The 26295-nt window shown below is 33.7% G+C and overlaps 1 protein-coding gene across 2 annotated transcripts in view; it reads left to right on the top strand.

The window, feature by feature from the left end:
- The window catches only part of LOC149087774 (ATP-binding cassette sub-family A member 2-like), a 167783-nt gene that overhangs the window by 110340 nt on the left and 31148 nt on the right, over positions 1-26295 (top strand). For both annotated transcript variants that reach the window (XM_089231689.1, XM_089231688.1), the window contains exons 31-50: positions 3519-3858; positions 5067-5350; positions 5620-5803; positions 5919-6024; positions 8015-8126; positions 8906-8966; positions 10171-10345; positions 10561-10676; positions 12393-12540; positions 12917-13040; positions 14520-14652; positions 16284-16404; positions 16713-16784; positions 17178-17284; positions 19312-19453; positions 19631-19765; positions 21769-21872; positions 22046-22238; positions 23276-23413; positions 24995-25132. In XM_089231689.1, coding sequence (XP_089087815.1) covers positions 3519-3858; positions 5067-5350; positions 5620-5803; positions 5919-6024; positions 8015-8126; positions 8906-8966; positions 10171-10345; positions 10561-10676; positions 12393-12540; positions 12917-13040; positions 14520-14652; positions 16284-16404; positions 16713-16784; positions 17178-17284; positions 19312-19453; positions 19631-19765; positions 21769-21872; positions 22046-22238; positions 23276-23413; positions 24995-25132 — 2933 coding nt within the window. The remainder of the gene's footprint in view (positions 1-3518; positions 3859-5066; positions 5351-5619; positions 5804-5918; positions 6025-8014; positions 8127-8905; positions 8967-10170; positions 10346-10560; positions 10677-12392; positions 12541-12916; positions 13041-14519; positions 14653-16283; positions 16405-16712; positions 16785-17177; positions 17285-19311; positions 19454-19630; positions 19766-21768; positions 21873-22045; positions 22239-23275; positions 23414-24994; positions 25133-26295) is intronic.

The raw sequence follows: 26295 nt of genomic DNA, 5'->3' as shown, positions 1-26295 counted from the left end.
TATTGCCCGTGGGTCAGGTTTAGCCCTCGGAGCTTTTTGTTGTGGCCCGCCGAGTATTTTCAGAAAATTCTTGAAAACATTGAAAACTGATTAATTCTAGAATTATAGAAGGAAATAATTTTAGAGTAAATGAAAGAAATGATTTTAGAGTAAATGAAAGAAATGATTTTAGAGTAAATGAAAGAAATGATTTTAGAGTAAATGAAAGAAATGATTTTAGAGTAAATGAAAGAAATGATTTTAGAGTAAATGAAAGAAATGATTTTAGAGTAAATGAAAGAAATGATTTTAGAGTAAATGAAAGAAATGATTTTAGAGTAAATGAAAGAAATGATTCAATTAAAGGAAGAAATAATTCAATTAAAGGAAGAAATAATTCAATTAAAGGAAGAAATAATTCAATTAAAGAAAGAAATAATGCAATTAAAGAAAGAAATAATTCAATTAAAGAAAGAAATAATTATAGAATAAATGAAAGAAATAATTCCGAAACAAATTCATGGAAAGATATAGATGGCTTCAGCGCCTCACGACACAGTGCGTGAAATTTGGAAGGCAGATTCATGTGTCTCCAGTGGTGTAGATGGTAGCATGCTTGCCCGGTATGCAAGAGGGCCTGGGTTCGAGTCCCGGCGGAGACGTGATGACTTTTCTTTCCGAGCTCACCTCAGCATAATATCCGGAAAATTACTGTTTCGTTGATATCTCTGGCTGAGAAAAAAGCCATCTATATCTCTCTATTAAGCTTTAATTCTTTGAAAATATGGAAAAAACATGAAAAGATGATTTAGGGCAACAATTTGGTTACATGTAAACGATAAAAAAAAGTACTGTTTAGACATGATGCATGAGTTTTAATAGGGCGCGTGGTCTCCTCAAACAGCTAAGACTGCTGCACACCTGTTTGTCATGGATGCGATGAGGTTATCGATCAGACTTTGGGGAATACTGTTCCACTCCTCAAGAAGTGCAATCTGCAAGTCTCGGACAGTAACAGGCGGCCTTGGTCACGCAGCAATGCGTCGTCCGAGCATGCCACAAACATGCTCGATTGGATTCAGGTTAGGAGAGCACACTGGCCATTCCATACGCTGTATTGTTTCAGCTTCAAGCATGTTCTCCACCAGACGAGCTCTATGCGGTCGGGCATTATCATCCTGGAAAACAAAGGAATCTCCAATGGCTCCAGCGTAAGGGACGACATGAGGTTGCAGTATCTCGTCTGCATACCTTCGGGCCGTCAAAGTGCCATTCCGAATGATATGCAGGTCCGTACGTCCGCCTATGCTGATTTCACCCCCATACCATCAAACCAGCTCGTCTATATTGTGACCTTTCACGAACGAATGCGGGGTTATTTCGAGTGCCCCTGTCCCTCCATACCAGAACACGTCGGGTGTCACACTCCAGACTGAATCGGGACTCGTCTGTAAACAGCACTTGGCTCCAATCATGTTGCTCCCAATCTCGATGTTCAGCAGCCCATCTTCTTCGGGCCGCACGGTGGCGTGGGGTCAACGGAATGCAGACCATTGGCCTACGTGCATAGAGCCCTCCCTCATGAAGCCGATTACGTACTGTTTGGCTGGACACCCTTCGTCCTGTTGCGAAGAGCAACCGTCTTTGCAGCTGCGTAGCATTCTCTGTTCTGTTTCGACGGGCTGTTAACCGTATATACCGGTCATCAGTTGCTGTAGTGGCGCTTGGCCGACCTTGCCCTGGTCGACGTCTAACATTTCCTGTTTCTTGGAATCGATTCCACAGCCTTGCAACAACACTTCTGGCGACTCCAACAGCGTCCGCGACACTACGTTGTGTTTGCCCGGATTCCAGTCTGCCTATAACACGCCATGCCATGGATTCCGGTAAGTCACGTTGTTGAGACATCCTCAAGTCACCTTGTGTCAAAAAAAAATACTGCGCAATCGAATTTCACAGTTACGGCAGTAAAACAGACATTTCTGCAACATCCCGATTTCTTCCCTTATCTCCTTTTTCTGGTTTTTGATGTCATGAACTTTGATTTGCATATGAAGTTTTCTTCTTCCGTTTCCTGCTAGGCTTTAAATTATGGATGATTCATTTTATGTTACTTATCGGTATACATCTTTGCGTAATTTTGTTAAAACCATGTGCTCCCCTAATTGTTTTGAGCAGTGTATATCCAAAAAAATAAAGGTTGTAAGTACGATGGCCATATATCTCGTTTGGTCAATGCATGAAAACAGGACAACTCCATTTTTCCTTCACATAATGGTTCCATAATGTCAAATCATGCCAATTTTTTTTTCCATGCTGTTCTTAAATATTATTCCCCCCCCCCCTTTTCAAGCTAAAACCCTTTTTTTAATTCAGATATTGTGAGAGGTTCGGATGAAATTGTGTGATGTGTATTGCAAATTAGAACACTTTTTTTTATAAGAAGGTGCTTTCCATAGATTTCTTGTGAAATTGTCCCATCCGAGGAACTACAAGTGTGGTCGGTTGAAGGAAACACACCAAGAACTGAAGAAAGGGGCTGTTTCTTTTGCCTTCACGTATGACAATAATAAAGTGAAGCCATTGCAAAAGAAGTACTACACGTTCATAGGTCATAGTATGAAGTACAGGTGGCTGGTTACAAAGCGAAGATAATTTTGGAAAGAAAACTGACACTTCTCTGAATCGAAACACCAACTTCTGAGTGAGTGCTCTTACCGTGTAAGAGGTTGGTGGTTCGATTCCCTACAAAAGAATGTGACCTTTTCCCCGAAATTATCTTTGCTTCATATCCAGTCATCTATACATAATATCATTAGCGGAGAGGTTCATCGTTGCATTCATGGATCATAGTGGCTATTGCAGCTCAATGAGAATACTGTGAGCCTGAGTACAGTAATTTTTGTCAATAAAGGAGTCTTCTGACCTCCTACACAGTTTTACAGCTTGATAATGATAATTATAATTTATAGGGAAAAATGAGTCTGGTTCAACCTTGGTTTCAAAATGTGCAAAAAAAACCTTTCTGTGAAGAAATATTGATAACATATAAACAAAAGTCCTGAGAACTATTTATGAGTTTTTTCCCATGTTATGATATTATTTCACCAAACACCAACTCTGGGGAAATAAAGGCTCTGCCTATTGGTGGTCGCCTCAAGCTCGTTGGGGAAAATATTTCAACTATATCCTCCCTTGGATTCGAACCCGGGACTGTGACAGCAACCTACACGGTGGGATACAAGCATCTTACCATCATGCCACTAGGGCGCTATGTTATGATACTGGGTCCATTCTGTACTTTGAAAAAGTGATAACACATCATCTGTGATTCTAATAAGCAGCATCTATTGTATTTAAATTTTTAAATTTTATGTACTCGAATGAAAATATGCTATTTTCTTCATCTGACTTTCGTTTCTGAAGCATGTGGTTGTGAATTCCATTAGAAACTACCATTTTCATTTTAAAGTATATATTATAATTCATGAAACTACCATTTTCATGAAATATTTCTTTTCTTTTTTTTCATTTTTTAGGTAATGACATGAACAGTGAGGCTACAAAGCAGCCTCTTGCCATGGATGGAGCTGGATCATACAAAGTTGAAGGGAAGATGCTGCTGCTGCAGCAGTTCAGCACAATACTCATGAAACGATATTATTGCACGAGGAGGAACTGGAAAGGCTTATTTTCCCAGATATTGTTGCCGGCATTTTTCGTCAGTATTGCTATGTCTGTAGCACTGACTGCTCCGAAGGTAGAAGATTTGCCCCCTCTTATACTCAGCCCATCGCAGTATTACAATTATACTCAGCCAGAAGGTAACGTGATCCCCTACGCAAGAAATCAGATGGATTTGTTTCCAATGAGTTTGAGGTAAACTTTTCTCACTGTTACTATTACTACAACTATTCTGTTTTGATCATTCATTTTTTATGTTTATTTCTTTATCCGACTACCTTTCTTAGCACTTTTCTATAAAATGGTACTGGAGTGAACTTTAATAGCATTTTTTGATAGAAAGTATCTCAAAATGGTGAAAACAATAAAAATGTCGGAGTACCTGCATCATTTTCTGTGAAAAAGTCATTTTTATGCCAAATTTCAAACAAATTCTTTTAGTACAGTGAAACCTATTCGAAATGGAATGTCAAGAGACTTAATTAATGTTCTGTTTTAAACAGATTTTCCCGTTTCATAAAGGTACATATCTAAGTACTAATCATCAAACAGACTGACTATCTTTCGATTCTGGTGAAATACAGATTTTTTCTTTTACAGTGTCTACTTTAGACAGGTTTCACTGTATTTGAAGCATGATTTCAAAAAATGTTATGAATGAAATGTTTTGCTAAAAACATTCATTTAAAAGATTGTATGGTATGCTAATATGCTACACCCAAATCTGTTGATATTTAATCAGAGGTGTAATGTAATAAAATCCTTTAAGTCAAGTTTTTAGACTGATTTCATCACTTTTCATTGTGTGTGTGTGTAGGGGGATGATGATTACACATAGAAAAAGCAAACATTTTTTAAACATTGGCCCAAAACTATTTTTAGATCTTTAGCTCAGTGTGTTTGGACTGCAGCCTAGTACTACACCCTAGCAACAAGGCCATGGCACATTCAGCTGAAATTCACTGTTAATTTTTTTTACCCATTAACTTCTTGATTTCATATCCCATGAATAGATAGGCCCATGTATGCATGGGCCTATCTATGGTTTGGCATTGCTTGTGATACAAGGTCTGAATCTTTCAGCAGGATGTATTATGAGCTATTCACATAATTTTACATTAACAAAAAAAAAAAAAAATTTCTGTGGCTGAGTCTTCCACTTTAAAAGATTGATCAGTCAGCAGTTTTCTGAAGGTTGAAAATCATTGCTTTAACTAGTCAAATGAATAGAATATGGAAGTCATTACAGTTGAAACTGTTTTGGTTTTTTCCTTCAGTTCATTTTTGCTTTATTCACTCAAAATCACAGGACTGTCACCTTATTTATTTGAAAATGGATAGACTTATTTGTTACTTAATATTATCATGATTCACATTTGTTTTCCCCTTGGTTATATTCATAGGTGGTCTCTTGACGCTGATTCTGAAAAGATAGCTGGTACATTATTTATGCCATCAGGTGTTGGTGCAACCTGTGTTCTGAAGTCTCCATTTAACAACACGTTTGATGAAAAAATGAATTTTTCTGCTAGAAATTATGATCTGTTGTCTGCATTTTTTGAACCGATGTGTGAGAGTGTATTTGTACCAGGATTACCACTCGATAATTTTGTTCCACCTCCTCCAACAAATAGTCCAGTTCCAGCAAAAGAAGATTTATTCAATTTGACTACTCCAAAACCTACTGGTAAGTATTGTATAATTTTCATATGCTTTTTTCTGTTTACCTAAAATGCGAGCTGCGAAATAGTATTACAAAAAATTTAGCAGAAAATTATGCATTATATGTTGTTGTATATTGTTCACATGCCTTCATCACAATCTGAATCTTTTTTGTGGATGGAAATGCAAAATAAATTAATTAAATGTTTAATTTATATTATTATTATCATTATTACATTGGACCAATATTATTAAATCAATATTAATCCTGTTGAGTGTCGTGAAATTTTTCAGAAGCGCCTACTCAGTATTATCCAAGCTGTCACTGTTCTGATGATAAGACGGGTTATGTTTGCGAAAAACATTATATTGAGCCTCCATCATTCAAAGTGGTAACCAGTGATATTCTGCTTGATATAACAGGTCAAAATGAACATAAGTACTTTCTCTACACCACTTCCATGTATCGCCTGAGAAGGTGGGTAAATTATGTGGTTTTATAGATTCATATTTGATTAGACTAGATGGAAATGTAATTTAAAATTCTTTTAAATTTTTAATTTATTCTTTTGATATGATTTTCTCATAAACAGGTATGGTGCTTTTTCTTTTGGTCTGGAAAGAAATTATGTTCCAAGAAACTTTGGAAAAAATGCCCCTACACTGTTTCGCAAAATTGCTGTAAGGAATGTGGCAAAGGTAAGTTCCTAATTGTTTTTCTTCTCTTTGCACGTGTATGGGAAAATATGAGAGAAAATTACTATATTGCAAGATTGAGATACAGTGTAAATGCTATATAGCGATATTTTTCCAGATATACTTTTCATAGTGTTGATATATTCCATCACTAACAAAACGTTTCTCCATTCTCTTGAGCATCATTAAGTAGACATTTCACTGCATTACATTATTTGCTGATAACATAACATGAAATATTTCACAAGATATATCATTGGAAGTAAAGTGTTAATTTTTTTTTGAAGCAGAAAAGTAGGGCTAATACATGTTGAATATACATTGCGACCCCTTCGTATGACATGTGTCAGGGAACCTGGTTGATGAATGAAAAATTAATGCATCGAAAAAATATTCTAAAACTTAAAAAAAATTGAGGAAACACAAAAAATCTATTCCTAAATGATTATTATTTTTATTAATATCAAATTATAGGAAAAAAGGGTTTTTTTGGGGGCGGGAAGTGAGGAAGTAGAGAAAAGTAGCAATTAACTATACACCAGAACCCATTATGTTGTGGCATGTATATCAAGGAACAAGGTTTACCCCTCATTACCATGATATAGCAAGCTATGCAAAAGCAGATCTCATAGAATACAGTAGAATTTTGAATGATGGAGGGAGAAGTGGGTTCAACGTCACTTCGCTTATGGAAAATCTCAATTGATAGTGATGTTATCTGAAATTTTTTTTTACATCACAGGTAAATTTATTTTAATAAACAAAAATATATCCAGTGGTCTTATGCCATGCCACTTCTTAAATTTTCTGGACCCTCTGGACGACTTGTCACCACTAAGTATTTAATTGAAGATGATGGTTGTATGCCTTATGCAAAATAGCACCGGAGATAAAAAATTCTTCTGGCACATTGCTGTCTGAACCAAGTAAAAAACTGCTTCATCAAGCTTGTCAAGACTGTGTGGCTTTTTTTTTTTTTTTTTTGTCATTCTTTACGAAGCTTTTTTTTGAGTTAGCATAAAACTCTTCAATTTCTACTTGATCATATTTCTATTCTCTAACTATAATTTTTTCAATTACATTTTCCATGATGATTCTCTTGATTTGGCATATTTTGAGTATTTAATCGCTGTTATTTCTTTTTCCAATTGACCCCATAACTCTATTCAATTTGTTACTGGAACTTGGTTCACTGTAACAGTGAAAAAGTTTTGCTACAATCTTGGTTTGGCTATGTGCTTTGGTCAATAGAAGCTTATTTAATCAAAGGTTCTACTGCAAATTTCTTTCAGTTGCGTCGTGAAGAGTTAGCATCTTGATGTGTGCCCATTCATTCTTTAAAATGATTATTTTCTAGACCAGTAATGGGAAAACCTTTTTTAGGAGCAGGCCAAAAATTAACAAGAAAAAAAATTTGGCAGCTCAGAAATATTCTGACATTGATTCGCAATTGGAATTTTTATGCTTAGAAGTGAAGTAGTGGGATGTGTTACATAATTTGAAGACTGCCATAGTTAGACACAATGGTTCATCCTTCACAACTGTGAAAATAAATAAGTATATTTCAATAAATCGTCATGTTTATTTGTTACTGCGTGTTCCATTTTTTACGTAAGCAAATGTTCCTATGTAAATCAATTTTTATTTAAATCTTCACCATGTCATATATTTTGGAAAAAAAAAATTCACAAAAATTTAACAACTTAAATGAATTTTTAAACCGTGATTGAAAACTATGTACATACTGTACTATTACTTTTGAATTGCCGGAGGGCCGTAGTTCGTCCATCACTATTCTAGACTATTCTGGGGAGCCAGGGATGAGTGATGATAAGTTGAAGGGAGCCACAGGTGGAAAAGTTTGCGAACCATTATTTTCCGTCATAATGGAGTTGGATGCCAAAGTTAAATGCTCACCAAATTCCACATTATATTAAGACATAGTATATATTTTTAGCATAGATCCTATGAAGCTAATTGGTTGTTTTCGCAGGTTTGGTACAACAATAAAGGGTTCCACAGCATGCCGACCTATGTCAACAGTTTAAATAATGCAATTTTAAGAGCAAATCTTCCAAAAAGCAAAGGGAATCCAAGTGCTTATGGTGAGTGTCTGCATTCATCGCTTTCCTGCTTAAGTGATGTATTATATTTCAAGGTTTATTACTTGATTTATATCATGTTAAAAAAAAAATCGAAATTGCTGTATTAATTGCAGAATGGATATGAGAAACTAAGTGATTGCTGTCAGCAGCCTAGTAATTAGCACACTATACTCTGGTTTCACAAGCATGTGTTCAAATACCCAGAAGAACAGCCATTCAGAATCACCTTTGTTCAAAAACCATACTAGATTTTTATCAATCTCTAATTTTTTTAGTCTAATCATCCACTTCAGAAAATGAAAACCAGATGGCAGCACTAACACAAAACAAGCACAACTCAACAACATAAATATGTTAGGGCCATACTTACACTCAGAACACACAATCCGGCATGTGCCGATTTACTAGACATTTTGCATAGGAATGTGTACAAGTTACATGTACGGTTAAGCAGTAGTAGTAGTCCAATTATCCCTAGTGTGCACTAATTGACCACAGTGCACGCTAGGGATAATTGGAATTTCAAATTTCTGAAGGTATAAAAATACATTCTACACTCATTATAACAACACCCATTGTTCCGTGGAAAATGGATGTTTTATTTTGCGGTCATTATATCAAAAGAAATATACTGTAAGATAAGTTATTGCTGAAAAAAATTTAACTTATCATACCAGTCATGGAACGATTAGAGCTTTGATTATATTAGTAAAGTGGAAAAATATAGCATTTTATAAAATAATCGGAAATAATATTTTTTTACTACACTTGAATTCCAGGCATCACTGTGATAAACCATCCTATGACTGATACATCATATCTTTTATCCAAAGATCAGATGTAAGTTAATTAAGTTATTTCACATCATCTATCTTTAATTTTTATCACAAGTTTTTATTTGCTTTTAGCAAGGCTTTGAGAGATTTTTTTTTCTCTTTCATATTAAGAGAAACTTTATTGCAATTTTTTTTTCATTACTTTCAATTACTTATTTCATGTGATGCATAGATTATGTCATAATAGATAATGACAGCATCCCAATTACAGTAGAGCTTGGTTATAATTCGAATTTTTTGGACAATTGGAACTTTTAAAAACTCCCTTTGAGTTTTCCCATCTAATTTAATGTTAAAATTTTTGCTTGATTAAAATTTTTTTTGAATATTTTAGATAATTTGAGGTTGGAAAAAAATCAGGATTTTTTTTATGAGCAAATTTAGTTTTGAAAAATTCTACGAGAAGCCAGACTTTTTGCTTTTCTCAATCAAGTTGTTAAACAACAAATTTTTAGATAATTATAAAAATTTGAAAATTTTGTTTTTCCTCTACTCTTTTTTTGATAATTTAATGCCCATTTTAACATTTTTCAGCTGGAGTGCATCAGGACTGTGAACCACTTAATGCTGATTATGCTTTTCAACCTATTGATCAAGGTGTAACATTCAAAATCTGAATCTTTTGTCGGCATTAAGAGTATGGAAAAGTATCGGGAAGTTCAGATTGTGTAATACATTAATTAAAGTGCATTTCCTTGATAGCATATAAGAATGATAAGCAAAATCTGGGAAACAGTTTCATAATGGATGATCCAGAGTTGTTTCCATAAATCAGCCTTTGAAAAGGTCAAGAAATTCTGCAGCAATGCTGATTCCAGAACAGCGGAATAATATAGCAGCTAAGATCAATTGTTATTATAAATTATTAAAATTTGAAAAACAGTTTCCTAACTGATAAAATTTTTAATAATTGATAAATATTATCTCGTGTCAATGTTGATGATTAAGTTGAAATTTGTAGTCATTTTACAGATCCAGGGTGGATTAATTAAATAATTCAAATTTTTTTCCACTGACTTAAGAATTCGAATTAACCAAGTTCAACTGTATAAATATTGCAAATAATAGGTATTTTTACGAACACTTATATAGTTTTATCCAATCTTGAAAACTGTTTACCCAATACGAAATAAGGTTTCTAACATATTATTTATTTTACTTAATTGTCCCCTTTTTAAAATTAATATTTTTCCTATATTAAATTTCAGCTTGCAGGGAACTGATGTACTTATTGCAATTTTCATCATCGTAGCCATGTCGTTTGTGCCAGCCAGTTTTGTGTTGTTTTTAGTATATGAACGGTACACCAAAGCAAAGCATTTGCAGTTTGTCAGTGGTGTGAATGCTGTGGTATACTGGGTTGCCAACTATTTCTGGGACATGGTGAGAGATCTATAGTTGCTTTTAGTGTTCTGAAAATTTTAATTCAAAAAATAATTTGTGTACATTATATTTATACTTCACATTTATATATGTTATTTGTGAATGCACAGTTAAGTTTTTGTTTTTTTTTACTTTGCAATATGTTGCTATGACATTGAACTTTTGGTGAGTTAGTTATTTTTTGAAACATATCTTCATACAATTTCCCATTACAGTGTAGTTACGTTGTTCCAGCCACATGTTGTGTTCTCATACTGCTCATCTTTGATATTCCTGCATATACCTCACATAAGAACTTCCCAGCTGTTGTATCCCTGTTTTTGATATATGGGTAAGGAACATTAAACTATTTTATTTAGATCATCAAACCTCCTAACTATGTCACAATCAATTTGAACTATATTGTGTTATACAGGGTGATTATAAATAAAGTTCCCATACTCATCCAAATACAGCCAATTTTCAGGATATCTCAATGAGACCATGGGAGAGAGATTTATGCAGTGAAAAAAATAGTTCAATTTTCGACCACCAGGTGAAAAAGTGGCGCTTTTTATTGCATTTTACATTTTCTTATGGTCCATAAAGCGTATATACCAAGTTTCAATGGAATACGTCCTCCAGAACGGACGCTACATAGGTTGGAGTAGTGTCAATATACTGATGGGTGTTACATTGGTCTGAGCAGTGTCAGTGTACTGAAACTACTCAGACCTATATAGCACCCATTCTGGAGAATGTATTCCATTGAAACTTGGTATAAACGCTATGTAGACCACGAAAAAAAAAGTAAAATTCAATAAAAAAAAGTGCCACTTATTCACCTGGTGATCAAAAATTGAACTATTTTTTTATTGCATAAATCTCTCTCCCGTGGTCTGTAAATTTTTAAACTTCAGCCTTTTTTATTTTTGAACACAAGTCTTTGAAGATTTTGTGATTTAAAGAAAATATGAATTGAGTATTTTAAATTAAACCTAAATTTTTGTTTTTGAACAGAAAAATTAAAAATACAGGGAAACCTGTCTAAGATGGACACTGTATGAGACAGAAACCAGTCTTTAACGGAACAAAAAAAATCAGTCTTGTGAATAATTAATGTTTTTTCAATCATGGGAAACCTGTTGTGGACGGAAACTGTGTAACGTGAAAACAGGGTGCATATTTAGTTTGTTTGTAGATAAAAAACCTGCTAAAACAGAAAGGAATTGGCTAAGTTCAAGTTTTTGTCCTTTTGATAGGAGGAAGTTAAGTCGTTCTGACACCCCTTTTGTTAGGGCCAACTCTTCTTGGAAAAACGATGAATGCTTATTATCTATCTGAACTGGTTCTGGTGGGTTCGGCTTGAGTGGATGGGGATTTACTGTTCAAAATTTAGTAAAAGCTTTCTTATCATTTGGTTTATGATGGAAATTATGACTTTTGTTAGAAAACACTTCTGTTTTTTGGAAAAAGTTTGATAATTTTGGGAGAATAACAGGCGAGGGAGACTGAATTATTGTTTGAAATTTAGTGATACTGTGTTGTGGCTCAACTGCAAAGATTTTCATTCAGTGTAGAGATGGTCACCAGCCACAAGAAACGTGACGCATCATTCAATGTTCAAAAATTTTTGATTTTCAACGAAAGTAAATGTTCATTCTATTGCTGTTCAGGAGAATGTTTTATATTGAAGTTTAACTATTAGTGCATTAAATATGAAATTTCAAAGTGCATAGTAATTTGAAACAGCAAATGTGAAATAATTCAAAATAATAATATGCATGTCTCTGTTTAACACTCGTTGGTTTATACAAGTTAGGGTGATGTTCTCAAAATTTAAGTTTTGCTAAATGATAGAAATAAATCACTGCATTATATGCAGTGATTTATATTAAAATATATAAAGTTACAATATATTTTTATGTGTACCTCTATAAAATGGAAATCTGTCTAAAACAGAAAATAATTCCAGCCTCTTGACCTTCTGTTTACAGATTTCACTGTATTTGTGGTATTCAAATCTTAATAACTTCTTGAAGTAATTTGGCTTTAATTTTTTTTTCAGGTGGTCAATCACTCCTGTGATGTATCCAGTGTCTTTCTTGTTCAAGGAACCTAGCACAGCTTATATTTTCCTTATTGTGATAAACCTTTTCGTTGGTATAACTTGCATTGTGACAAGCTTTTTATTGGAGGTTTTCTCTGAAGATGCGGTAAGATTTTCCATGTTTATACTTTTTTTAGCTTTAATTTACTACACTTTTTCAAAGTGGAACTTTTTGCTTATATTTAAAATGCTATCATATTCTCAAAATGAATATAGATAAGATAAAAGGGAGGGAATATTTTGAAAGCTGGTTCTGATGTAGATTATTTGTTTCATCATGATAATTTCATACAGTCAAGTGCTTACTGTATGTTATCTTAAACTCGTAAATTTCTTCATATTGTACTACCGTAAAACATGCCTTTCTTGTAATACATTTTATATGACAAAAAAAAAGTATTGAACAATGTGAGAGATAAAAGCGTATTCACTGATTTGAATATACTCACATCATTATTCCAATAAAATTTTTTCCCCCCTAGTATTTAGGAGAAGTGCATCGAATGCTCAAAACCACATTCCTCCTGTTTCCAAACTACTGCCTAGGAAGAGGCCTTATGGACATTGCATTTAATGAATATCAGAACTTTTTTCTCTTCAAAACAGGTAATATGTCTGATTGCACTGTTTTATTTTCACCTTTACAGTGATTTTGTGTTCTAACCCTTGTTATTTAATTTTTGTTTCAGTGTATTAACACATTGGTTTTCAAAAAATTTTGCTTTTTAAGTTTTGTTGGAATAAGAAAATCTGTTAATTCGTTCTTCATTGGATAAACTAAAGCAAAGTATTTTAGCATCTTGGTTTCTGCCATCAACAAACTTTAATGAACTTGGGTATTTAATTTTTATTTTACCCTCTATTACTTTTTCAGTGATTTAAATTTTTTCTTTTTTTAAGAAAAAAGGAAATGTATCTCGTAATATTTTACATATAATTCCACAGATGTAAATTTCACTACTGTGAGAAAAAAATATCACCGTTCACAGTGACATATAATCCAAGTGTGAAAAATTCATTCATCAATATTGAAATCTTGAGGAATGGAAGAGGTTGGTGGTTATGTTTTTGTAGAACAAAGTGTCAATTTTTATTCTCACATCTATATACCATCAATAAATTAAAAAAAAAATTTTCAAGATTTAAATTTTTTAATATTTGTTTCTATTCTAACTACTAAGAAAAACAAAGTGCAGGTAATGCACATTGTTATATCATTGACACTATGAAATTTCAGTGTTTTTTAACCGGATATCGGTAATATTTTATTAATTTATATATGTATTCATGTTGTATGAAGATTAAGCATGAAATAAAAATGTAATTTATTGAAGCTGGTTGATTGCAGAAAAAATAGTGTTGAAATATAAATAATAAAGATAAACAATTATAAATTTAAAAATTTTAATTTATATTTGGTTTTTTTTTCATGTTCTTTCAAGATATTGAGATTCTGCTGTATTTTGACAAATATGTCTTGAATGTACATGCATGCACAAAGTATCAAATTGGCAATCCATATAGTCTCAACGATTAAATAAGAGACTGAAATTATCAATCAAATCCTGATTAAATCTAGTACTACTTGTACTAGAAGTACAATCTAGTACTTCTTGTTCTACTACTGTTAACTAACCAATCAATTCCTTGAAATAACTTTTTTTTTTGTGTTCAACCTTTATCTACTGACCCTATTTTAAAAAGTACCAGGTTAGATAATTAGTTGTGTGCCAACTAATTGTTTGAAAAATAGTATTTTTATGTGTTTAATTAGAACTGAAAAGAATTAACAAAAATAATCTACATGAAATTACATTACAGGTATTATCATTACATTTTTTATTTATTATCATTTTCTTCTTGTTCTACTTTTCATAATATGGTAGATAAAAGGGTTAATGAGAAGTGGTAAGAGAAATTTAAAAATTTATGTAGCATTTTAAGCATTATAAAAGAGTTCTCATTCAGCCATACATTTTAATTATGTCAAGTTTATTCACATTTTTCCATTACTTGTATTGAATCATTACTTTTATTCCTTTTCCATTACTTATATTGAATCATAATTACTTTTTTTATACACAGGCCAGTATGATAAAATGAAATCCCCATTTGCTTGGGATTTAATCACGAGAAACCTGATAGCAATGGCTTTCTCTGGATTGGCATTTTTTTTCTTGACTTTACTATGCGAGTTCAACTTTTTTAGGAAGCCAAGGTGAGCACTTAAAACTTTCATGCTAACCGAATTCTGGTCTGGTGAATTCAGTATGAACAGATTGGTCAGATAATTGTCCATTTCTTATCATGTGCCTGGCTGAGATTATTATTATTATTATTTTGTGAAACCATTTTTTAATGTAGCAGCAATGTAAATAAAATGCTATTTTAATCATATTGTATTTTTCTATTTTTCTGAAATATGCTTTTTGAAGTAATTTTCAATGTAATAACTTGTAATTTAGTTAAGTAACTTTTTGGATGTCAAAAGATATAAGAGTACAGTCGACCCTCCATATTCGCAGTTTTTTATACTTCATTGAAAAATTTTTTTGTTGCTAACATTCAGCAATAGTCATTCACGTATTTGGTTTGCAAAAATTGAGTTGTACGTGTTTAGGATGGCTCATTTTTCTAGTGCTATTGATAATATTTCGAAAAGTCAAAAAAGTGAAAACTTTACAAAAATATTTGATATGTGCTTGGAGAAAGTAAATCAATTGCTGCTGTTGCCCGCCATTATGGAATCAACAAATCTACGGTGAGATATATATAACAAGAAAAAAGAATCTAAAATTCAATCAGCCGAGGCTGTAGCTGTACCTGTGGCAGCGAAAACTTTGCATTGCCTACGAGACCCATGTGTTTCTTGTGCAGAATGTGTTTCTTGTGTTTTTTGTGGGTCAAGACTGCCACAGAAAAGGTACTCCAATTGATTGTAATAATATAAAGGAAAAAGCAAAAAAATTTTACTCTTCTATAAAGGAAAGAGCTGGTGAAACGTCTATTTTTCATCAGAACTTTATGCAAGTAAAAGTTGATTTCATAGGTTTAAGTGGTGATTTCAATTACGCAATGTAAAAAATCGCTGACGATCAAGCCTCTGCCGACCAGGATGCGGCTAGAAAATTTCCAAAGAAATTATAAGACATTGTCACGTTAGTGAAACAGGTGAAGGGAGAAGGGATCAATATTATGTATATAGAAGAAATTTAACAGCTAAAATTAATAGCAATTTAGAAGCATTAACCGAAGAAGAATTAATGCAGCTGACTGACCGCTCCTGAAACTGAAGCTGCACCAGATGAAGAAGATCAAGATGAAGAAGTAGAAGACCAGTTCACACCATGTGTAACATAGCGGAAGGGCGTCGCAAGTTCAAATCAGCAATAGATTATTTTTCATGACGTAGATCCTTCTATGGTATGTTCTTCACATGTAGAAAAATTAGAGGAAACCTTATCAACAAACTCCAAAATACTTGATGATATGAAGAAGAAACGGCAAACAAAAATCCCAATGTTCTTTCAGAAAACATCTCCACCCTCTTTTACATATCCTTCTACCCCTGCTCTTCTCCTGATGTTCAATAAACGAGATATACAAAAAAAACCTACAGTTTCGGTTATTCGCGGATTTCTGTATTTGCGCGATCACCTCCGGAAATTAACCCCCGCGAATAGGAGGGGGGGAGGGGGACTGTATTTTTAATTCACCCACGAAAAGCGATTTTTCTCTTTGTAGAAAAAAAAAATTTTATATGATTTTTATGTCAATTTTATTCTTATGAGCACAGAAATTTGTGAACATGACTAATTTATTAATTTCTTTCTTTTCCTGTGGAAAAAGAAGTGTTCAAATGCCAGAATTCGCTGGGAAGGAAGAAGATGAAGATGTTGCAAGAGAAAGGAGAAGAGTCCTAACCGGGCAAGCAAACTCTGATGTTTTACATCTGATAGATCTCACTAAAGTAAGAAATCAATTATACTTAAGGGTTTTTTTAATTATGTCTAGAAAGAAATTGAAAAATGAATTTTTAAAAGGAATTTTTTTTTCTTATGGCATTTGCTTAGTTTTCCAACAGACAGATCTTTCTTTTACTGATTGAAACAGTTTTTATAATAAAATTCAATCTTTTCTTTTGACTTCATATAAATCCTACACCATTTACAATAAATAAATAGTTCTTCCTCCTTTTTCTGTCTCAGATTTAAAATTTTTTCGGTATTGATATCTTAAAAATAAATAGTCTGATCTGTTTCTTTTTTTCAATTACAGATCTATAATACAGGTAAACAGCGGAAACAGCTAGCGGTTGACAGATTGTGTTTAGGTGTTCCAGAAGGAGAGGTATGTTTTGCTACAAGATGCATGTGTGTATCATTCATATTACTCAGTTGCTTTAACATATTTAGTTTTAGTTTTGTTTTACATTAATTGTCAAAAAGTTGTAACTATCATTTTATGTTGTATTAGTATTATATTTATGGTTTCTTTCATGCATGCTTGTCACATCCAGACACAGCTTTAAAAATATAACAATGATATAATTGTGTACAGCTAACTTTCTGCTGGCTTATAATCTCTCTCTCAGTTTTAGTTCAAATTTAGTCACATGTTTTTGTCTCCTCACAGAAAAACCCTTCAAAAGGCCTATTTTCTCATTTTTATATATTTCATGTAACCATCTGAGTATAATTTGTATAATTAATATAATACATATATTTTTCGCTGATTTTATAGTGCCTTGGTTTGCTAGGAGTGAATGGAGCTGGCAAATCAACAACATTTAAAATGCTCACTGGCGACACTGCCATAACAGCTGGCGATGCATTTTTGAATGGTTTCAGGTTTGTTTTGTTCTGTTATGCATTCCCTCTTCAGTTTTTTCTAATGACATTTGATATCAATGTTTTAGCCAAAGTTAGAATAACTATGATGAGTGTGAATTAAGTTTTTCTTTGAAGAATGTACATCTTTAACTGAAGAATCTTGATTATTAGGAGTAATGATGGGCAAGGGGATCACTATGGCCCCCACATCCTGCTGCAGGGTCCCCTAGGCTGGGATCTTTGATGGAGTCCCTCAATAATGAATTTACAGTGTCGAAAAACAAAAGAAAATGATGAAAATTATCATGTGTCCTAGAGTTGGAGCCCTGACAGCCCCACCTTTGTTGGGGCCAAGGGAATCACGAATTATGAAAAGCCATAGTTGAGCTATTAACAAAAATAAAATTTCTAAATAACAATAATCACAAAACTAATGAATGAAAGATATATTTATGCAGTTCAAGTGTTTCAAATAGGGCACAGATCTAGGATGATGTGTCAGAAGTGAATTGTGTAAGTTCTTTTAATCATCCTGTATTTTATGGGACAGACAAATTTTCCAAATTTGATGTCTATATTATTCAATTCTTGGGAGCGACAATTATCTCCCCCCCCCCCCACTAGATATATGCCTGAGCGAAGGCAGACATATTCAACTGTGAATGAAGCTGAGATATATATAGATATCTTCAGCTTTATATGGAGCAAATACAAGCACAAAGGCCACAACAGGCAAACTGCCCAAAGAGGTGACTGAAAAATTATGGTCATAAAAAATATGGATGGGAAAATAACCAAAATACAGCAACCCAATATAAAAGCATATTTGATCGAAAAAAATAATGGTAATTATGATATATATATAATATTATTAATTATCACACTGTCCAAAAAAAAGATTATGGTTGTCTTAATATATAGTATGGGTAGCTTCTCAATACCACTATGTCAGTCGTAGTTCTCTTTAAATGTATCAATTGTGTTCAAATTCATGACCCCTGGAGGTAAGCTATTCCATTTACTGACAACACTTTAGAGAAAATCTCCTTGTGGCACCACAACCTGGAATTGTCCTTTACTAAATGAGATATTGGTGTCCCCTTATTGAAACAGTTGATTGATAATATATTAATAACTCATGGTCCATCCTATCCATCTCGTTGAAAAATTTAAACACTTCGATCATATCCCCCAACACACTTCAGTATAGGATGAACTACGCTTCTGTAAAAGCTGAAGAATGACTTTAGGAGAACGTGAAGAGACCTTTTTTTAAGAATGAAACCGAGCTTTCGATTCTATTTTTTGACCATGGCTGAACAATGTTCAGAAAACCTAAGCCACTTGGCAATGGGAATTTCCGAATTGGTGACTCTAGTTTCCTGGGTTAGTAATGCCATTAAACTCATCAGTGAAACATGAGTTGCTTGAACCAAAATGAGTGACCATGCACTTATCAACACTAAAGGTCATGCTCCATTCAAAAACAGACATCTTCAGCTGCAAATAGAATGGAGGCAGGAGGATCTAGGGCTATGTGTTGGAGAAACGACTTATTAAGTAGGTGCATTGGATTGTTCCCTGTATTTTATGGTATAAGACAAATTTACTTCATATTATTCTGCTCTTGGGAGGGGTGATCGTCTCCATCACCCCCCCCCCTCCCCTTGGATGACTTGTTTCAAATGAATGTCTGGCATATGTTTTTATCTTACTCACATTAAAAAAAGTTCAGCTTAAATTAAGGAAATCATAACCAAATAACATTAATCATCACAAAAGTTATTCACACAATTGCATAGCTACACTCTGTACCTTCTCATCTGGGAATAGATTTCTGGAGCCTCTGAATTTTTGATGGGCACTCTTCAAATATATTAAGAAGATAATCAAAATAGTTAAGCTCATGAGCTATGGTTAATTTTTGTGCCCTGTTCTATTCGCTCCTGGTTAATCAAGATTCGGCTCCATGCAAAATAGCAATAACTGTAATTCGTGAAATCTGATAAGAAATAATTTTTGCACATTTTTATTTTTGTTACCAGTGTGAGAAAAGACCTCAGAAATGTTCAGCAATTCATCGGTTATTGTCCTCAGTTTGATGCTCTTTATGACGAGCTCACGGCTAGAGAACATCTGCAGCTTTATGCTCGTTTTCGAGGGATTCCTATGAATGAGGAAAATAAAGTGAGCTATTTTTCTCCTTCTCTCTCTTCTTTCAGTGTATCAATATGCATAATGAAATTTCTTTTGAATTCTTTGAAGTGAAATATCATAGCAAAGTTCAAACAAAAGAAAAGTTTACTATTTTCATCAATAAAACTGAAATTAATTCTCCCCCCCCCCTCCTGCCATTTTCACTAGGTGATTGATTGGGCTTTGCGGAAACTAGACTTAGTTTATTATGCTGATAAAGTTGCTGGCACTTACAGTGGGGGTAACAAAAGGAAGCTTTCCACTGCCATTGCTTTGCTTGGAGCTCCATCTGTGATATTCCTGGTAAAAATACAGTTTATTCAAATATATTACAAACATTTTTGTATTTCAATGTTTTGATTTTTGTGTTTGACATTTCCTATTGGTAATTACAATTTCAGAAATCTGTGGTATACCTGAAATACATAATACTAACTATAATACCCCAGCACTTCCTGTTGTTTCTTCAATTACTGAGAGGATTGAAAAAGTGACAACCATTATAATGGCATATAAACTATTATACATATACTGACAGGATTAAAGTGACAAACCACATTGTAAAGGCATATGCACGTCGGAAACACATTGCAAGGGAACCGCAGTAACCAAAGTAAACATTCCGAAAGTGATTGATGAGGCCCAGAAACCATTGTTGCTGGACAGTTTTTTCCCCATTTCGGGCATTTGCCAGGTCTGGTGAACTTTTAAATTAGCTTATCGTTCAAGTCGGTATATATGCAAAATTTGATGACGATCAATCTAAAATTGTGATTTGATTTATCGATCAGAAAAATACTGTACTTATGCAGAGCATGATAGATGTCCATTATATGGCATACAGTGATTATAATATTATCTATAATACACCTTTTAAAGGGCAAATGTCGGGAAAATTTAAAAAAGGTAAAAAATAAATGATACTCATTTATTTGTCCCTAGTCAATTACGATAAAACTATGCATACAAACCATACTTTAATCAATTGGACATTTCATCTGTTTACTAACGTGCCTGTATGCAATTTATATGTTGTCTAAATTTGTGCTAATTTAGAAATATCTAAAATTGATTTTCTGTCTGTGTGTGTATGTTATCCATACACATCTACAAATTTAGATCTGTCATCGACAAATTTTGCATATATATATACCAAAAAAGGCCTGGATTGAAGGATAGGCTACTTTAAAAGTTTGTCAGAGCTGGGCAAATATGCCCGAAATGGGCAAAAATCTGTTAGGGCAACAATGGTTTCTCAGCCTCAAAAATCATTTTCGGAATGTTTATTTTGGTTACCATGATTCCCTTGCAATGTGTTTCCAACGTGCATATACCTTGACAATGATTTGCCACCACTTCTTTAAATACTGCCAGTATTATGTATAATAGTTTATTCCTTTTAATGGTTCATCACTTTTTCAATTCTCCAAGTAATTGAAGAAAACCTGGGCAGCACCGGGTATTATAGCTAGTATTATTATCTATAACACACCTGTTACAGGGGCAAATGTCAGGAAAATAAAAAATGAATGATATGAACTCTGAGCATCCATAAATTTTTGCATCCGTAGGCTTCTTTATATTATTTATTTATCAAATTTAATGATTTATTTTATTGTCTTCAGAGTGGTCGAGGAGCAATTGGGAAGTGCACACAGAGCTCCCTAGGGCTTTGCGGAGCACAGGTTGAGAACCCTTGCATTATACAGCTCTATTCTAATGCCTCATAATGGCTGAGTAAAAAAATGCACAGGATCTCATTTTAGAATAGAATTTTAAAATAATGGAACAACTGAACATTTTGCAACCAATTTTGTGGGGAAGAGAAACAGAGTTATCCTGTTTTACCAATACCTGTTTACCCAAACCAAACGGGATGTATGGCCATAGTACTTGCAAACAGGATTTACCGTTATCATTTGGTAATTGTTATCAGAAACCCAGAGTATCTATGTGATCACATTAAGCGGCGGGAACTGTATCTGTATTTTTTTCTAAAATAATTTATTTTAATCTTTCTAGGCTGTGTTATTTGATTGATTACCTAAAAAAATTAAAGAACTTTTGTATAATCCAATCTGATTTCTGTATTATGAAGCGCATTAATTTGGCCAATTTTTAACTACTGTTTTTTTTCCAATTCAACTGATTAGTCTATTGCATTTTAAGTATAAAAAGTGTTAATAATTATTGACTGATAAAATTACGTACCATACTCACCGGGTTGTTTTGAAGAATGCTGGCACATTTATAAAAAATGAATAAATCATTCAGTTTCACATCTATTTAATATTATTTCATGTTAGGATGAGCCAACAACTGGAATGGATCCATACACAAGGCGGTTCTTGTGGGATTTGATAATCAGTCTTATCAGAAGCGGGCGTTCAGTTGTTCTCACCTCACATAGGTAATGAAATTTTTGAGTCCACTAATATGACAAACAGTTTCAATTTTATTAAATTATTGATTTAATTGCATTATCTTGCTATCCATGTACTAGGGGGGGATTCTTGGTCATAAATGAAATGAATTGAGTTAACCTGTGTATATTACTTTATTTATATGTTTCGAATAACCCAGCATGGAAGAATGTGAGGCTCTGTGCACAAGGCTGGCAATCATGGTTAATGGTCGATTCAAGTGCCTGGGAAGCATTCAACATTTGAAAAACAGATTTGGTGAAGGTTACTATATCACACTTAGAACGAGAGTTGGTGAGGTCACTGCTGTTCAGAGATGGTTCAGGAGAACCTTTCCTGATGCTACCCTGAAAGTAAGTGTACAAGTAAAGTTTTCTATCAGTTTTTTTGGATCAGAATTAAAAAAACCTTATAAAAACTCTATTTTATCAAAACTCTTAATATCTGCATTTTAAAGTTATTTTTTCTCTTTCTTTCTCTTTTACACTGTGAAGTAACTTTGCTGTTGCTTATTATATATGTTACTACCATAGCCCAAAATTTCACCATTTGCCCATTGCAAATTCACACAGCCAATGACCGAATTTCGGGCTTTGGCCAACCAGTTCACAAAGTGGCTGGAGATACCTGGCAAAGCCCAAAAACAAAAAGCATGATTCAAGGTCATCGCCATTTGGTGTATTTTTCATGATAATCATGTCGAAGTTAGTGCTATGGCAACCCATCATATAGCAGTCGCGATGTGGTAATAATTTTTTTTTTTAAATTTATATCAAAAAGTCTATATTATTATTTTTATAATTTCTCTCTTAAATTTTTCCTTTTTTTTCTCTCATCACGCAGAGCTAATCCAATACAACTACCATATAGCCATGTTGTTGACAGTGTTATCCAAAAGAAAATTTTTGAAGGTTAATTTCAGTCCTCCCCAAAATTTTAAGGGATAATTTTATAAAAGGAAGGTATTTTTTTTATGAAAAACAGAGTAATATGGTATAAAAAAAAGAAATATGCATACTTGAAATTTGAAGGAGTATTTTCACTCTACAAAAATTTGCAGGGGCAAAATTGAATTTTGATGCGTGAATCGTGTATCTAGATTCATATTGACGAACACTGATTGATGATGAAAAAGTGGACTTGGCTCCTACCGGACCGTCTTATAATCTGTGGCTGGGGATCACTGGCCACTTTGTGAATTGGCTGGCCAAAGTCTGAATCATATCTGCAATTCAGGCTTTGACCAAACTCTTGGCCAATTCGCGAATTAGCAGCAAAGCACCTCAGGCTTTGGCAGTAATATATGACTAATATGTTTTATCATTCTTCACTATAGGTTATATTGACTGAAAAATAGTTGAATTTATCAACTTAATAACTTTTATTCTAGGAACAGCATTTTAATATGTTGCAGTATGAACTGAAGTCTCAAAACATATCTTTAGCTTATGTGTTCTCAAAGATGGAATCGGCATTGATGCTCCTTCCAATAGAAGAATATTCTGTTTGCCAAAACACTCTGGATAATGTGAGTAGTTTTTGTACCAAACATAGCATTACTTAATTCATTGATGCTTTTGCACACTTGATGCTTTGATTGTAATATTTGTTTTTTACCAATAATATGTTCAGGTTTTAGCTGAGTCACCATTACTTATAAAACAGGGGTGGAAAACCTGCTGCACGAGTGCCATAAGTGGCACAGGGCGGGCTTTCTTCAAGAAAATTTTCTGGATACTATGCTGAGGTGAACTCAGAAACTCTGCTTCAGCACCACACGCCACAGTGTGTGAAATAAAGAAGACAGGGTCGTGTCTCCAGTGGTGTAGATGGTAGCATGCTTGCCCGATTTGAAAGAGGGCCTGGGTTTGAATGCTGGCAGAGACCAGATAACTTTTCTTTCCGAGTTCACCTCGGTATAATATCCCGAAAATATCTGTTACCTTGGTACACATGTATGTTAGGGGAATTCAACACTTTCTAGCATATACCTGTTCATTAAAAGTTGGTTTGAAGAATTTTTACTAAGAATGTATGTGATATAATATTAGTTGCATTAGATTTATAACATATTAAACAGAGAGATATATTGTAGTGAGTAATAAAATTTAAAGTATGTGCCAGATTATTGATCCCGAAATCGTTTTTTTTAATGTATACAGGGCAATTCATATAGAACTGATCCCATAAAATGATGTGTATTACAAAAGATATAATTATAATTATGTATTTGATTTATTACTGGCCTTGGATTGTGCACTGTGCGTTACAGTGGCATTAGTTGTGATCAGAGAAGTTATTTAAAGTAGGCACCATTTTCTTGAAGGCATGTGACCACTCAGATATTTTCTCCTTGACGCATTGCAGTGTAACTTCAGGGATTGAACTGATCACAGCAGAAATGTGATCTTTTATAGATGAATCCTCATTTTCTTTGAGGTCCTTTGACATGTTACTCAAGATCCACCATCCAAAAACTATTTCTCGATCAGGCTCAGCTAAGCCGATAAATTAATATACTAAAAATATCAATGTTAAGCTATTACATGCATTCACTACAGAATTATTAGCATATTCATTGGGCCGGTTCTATTATAAAACACTGCTGCGGTGGTCATAGTGATGGACTTTCATCACGAGGACCCTGGTTCAAACCCCACTGTTGCGACAATGGTGGTGTGCTGCAGTTGGTTTCCTGTGGTTCCCAACTTTGAGACGTGAATGCAAGCTCTTTGAAAAGTCTTGCCAAAGAGAGTCTACAACAATGTAATTATTCAATCCTATCACTTCATTCATAGTTAGAAAAATTGACGGCAGATGGCAGCGCTACACATAGCAAATATTATGCAGAAACACACTCATGTTAGGTTCACAACACATACATGCACAGCTTCCAGCATAGCCCAGGTATTTTTCGACCGCCTGGTAAAACCTCTTTATTGAGACAGAGGCACAGGTCATGATCTGATTATTAGGAACTTCTATATGAATAACCCTATATTTAACCTAATCTCATCGTGAGGTAAAAAAAATGGCCTCATGTTACCATGTTTTTCTGTCACTAAAATGAAAAACCACTATTTTACCCGTATTCTCTGTTTGTTGATAGGTATTTGTAAATTTTGTGAGGCAACAGTCTGATGGTGTTCGAGATGAAATATTCAGCCCATCTCATGTACTGTCCCCTGAAATCGAATCTTTGGAAGATACCAGTGGTGATGCAGCATCACATTTTCACAGGTCACAGGTAAAAATTCTATTTTCAACTTTTTTTAGTGTGTTATTGCAAAAATTTCCCATGTAATTTGGAAAATAATATTTTTAGCAAAAATTACTCACAACAGGGTGACTATATTTAAAGCTGGTGCGTTCTGAGCTGTCTCTACAGCTTCAACAACATATCAGAAAAATTTTGGAACTTTGAGAACGTCTTAATGAAGAAATAGAGAAATTTCCAAAGCTTCTTTAAGACCAAGAAATCTCGTGTAGCTTTTTTGTGCAGAAAAGTTCTACCAGCAAAGTTCTTGTAAAGTTAACATAATAATTTTTAGTGAAGAAACAAGAATGGACATTTTTCTGCTTTATATGATTATACAGGGTGTCCCGTAAGTATCCTAATTCAGCCTTTATCTCATCAACCATTCATTGTAGAGGTATAATTTCGATTTAAAAAATTCTCAAAATGTGTGCAGGAATCACTCAAAACCAGTTTCGAGATTGAAAATACACTGTGTCATAAAATAAAAATTCTAAATTTTTACACGACCCCCCCCCCACTTTAACTTCCAATTAGAACGTTGTTGCTCTGTCTCTCTTGAGGCAAAAAAAAAATGCATGCTTCTTCATATTCGATGAGATATCTGAATTAAAAAATCAGAGAAAAGTTATGAAATAACAGCATAAACTAACGGACAATGCTCATTTCTCTCATTTATGTTGTTCTTTTCTGACTGTTCTCTGTATTTTGAATTCAGATATCTCAGCAAATATTGCAGTTAAAAAGCTATACTACGGGCCGTATTCACTGACATGGTTTAAACTGTAGTCACAATTTTTGGATGAGAGATCAACACAGATTGGTTAAAAACCTGAATTTAACCAATCCATGTTGATCTCTTATCAAAAAATTGTGACTATAGTTTAAACCATGTCGGTGAATACCACCCTTAAATTAGAAGAGACAGGGTAGTAACTTTCTAATTGGAAGTTAGAGGATGCGGCTGTATAAAAATTTAATTTTTTATTTTTTGACATACTATATTTTCACTCTTGAAACTGGTGCAGAGTGATTTCAGAACACTTTTTTTTTAAAATTAGAACCATACCTCTACGATGAACGGTTCATGAGATAAAGGCCGAATTAGGACTTACAGGGCACCCTATATATGCTGTCATGAAGCTTGAACAGTT

This window comes from Pholcus phalangioides, unplaced genomic scaffold, assembly GCF_987345545.1.
Source record: "Pholcus phalangioides strain wild (caught in Gottingen) unplaced genomic scaffold, Ppha-v1.0 ptg000004l_1, whole genome shotgun sequence".
NCBI classification, from domain to species: Eukaryota; Metazoa; Arthropoda; class Arachnida; order Araneae; family Pholcidae; genus Pholcus; species Pholcus phalangioides.
The sequence above is the reverse complement of the archived record's forward strand: the minus strand, read 5'-3'. Positions and strand labels throughout refer to the sequence as shown.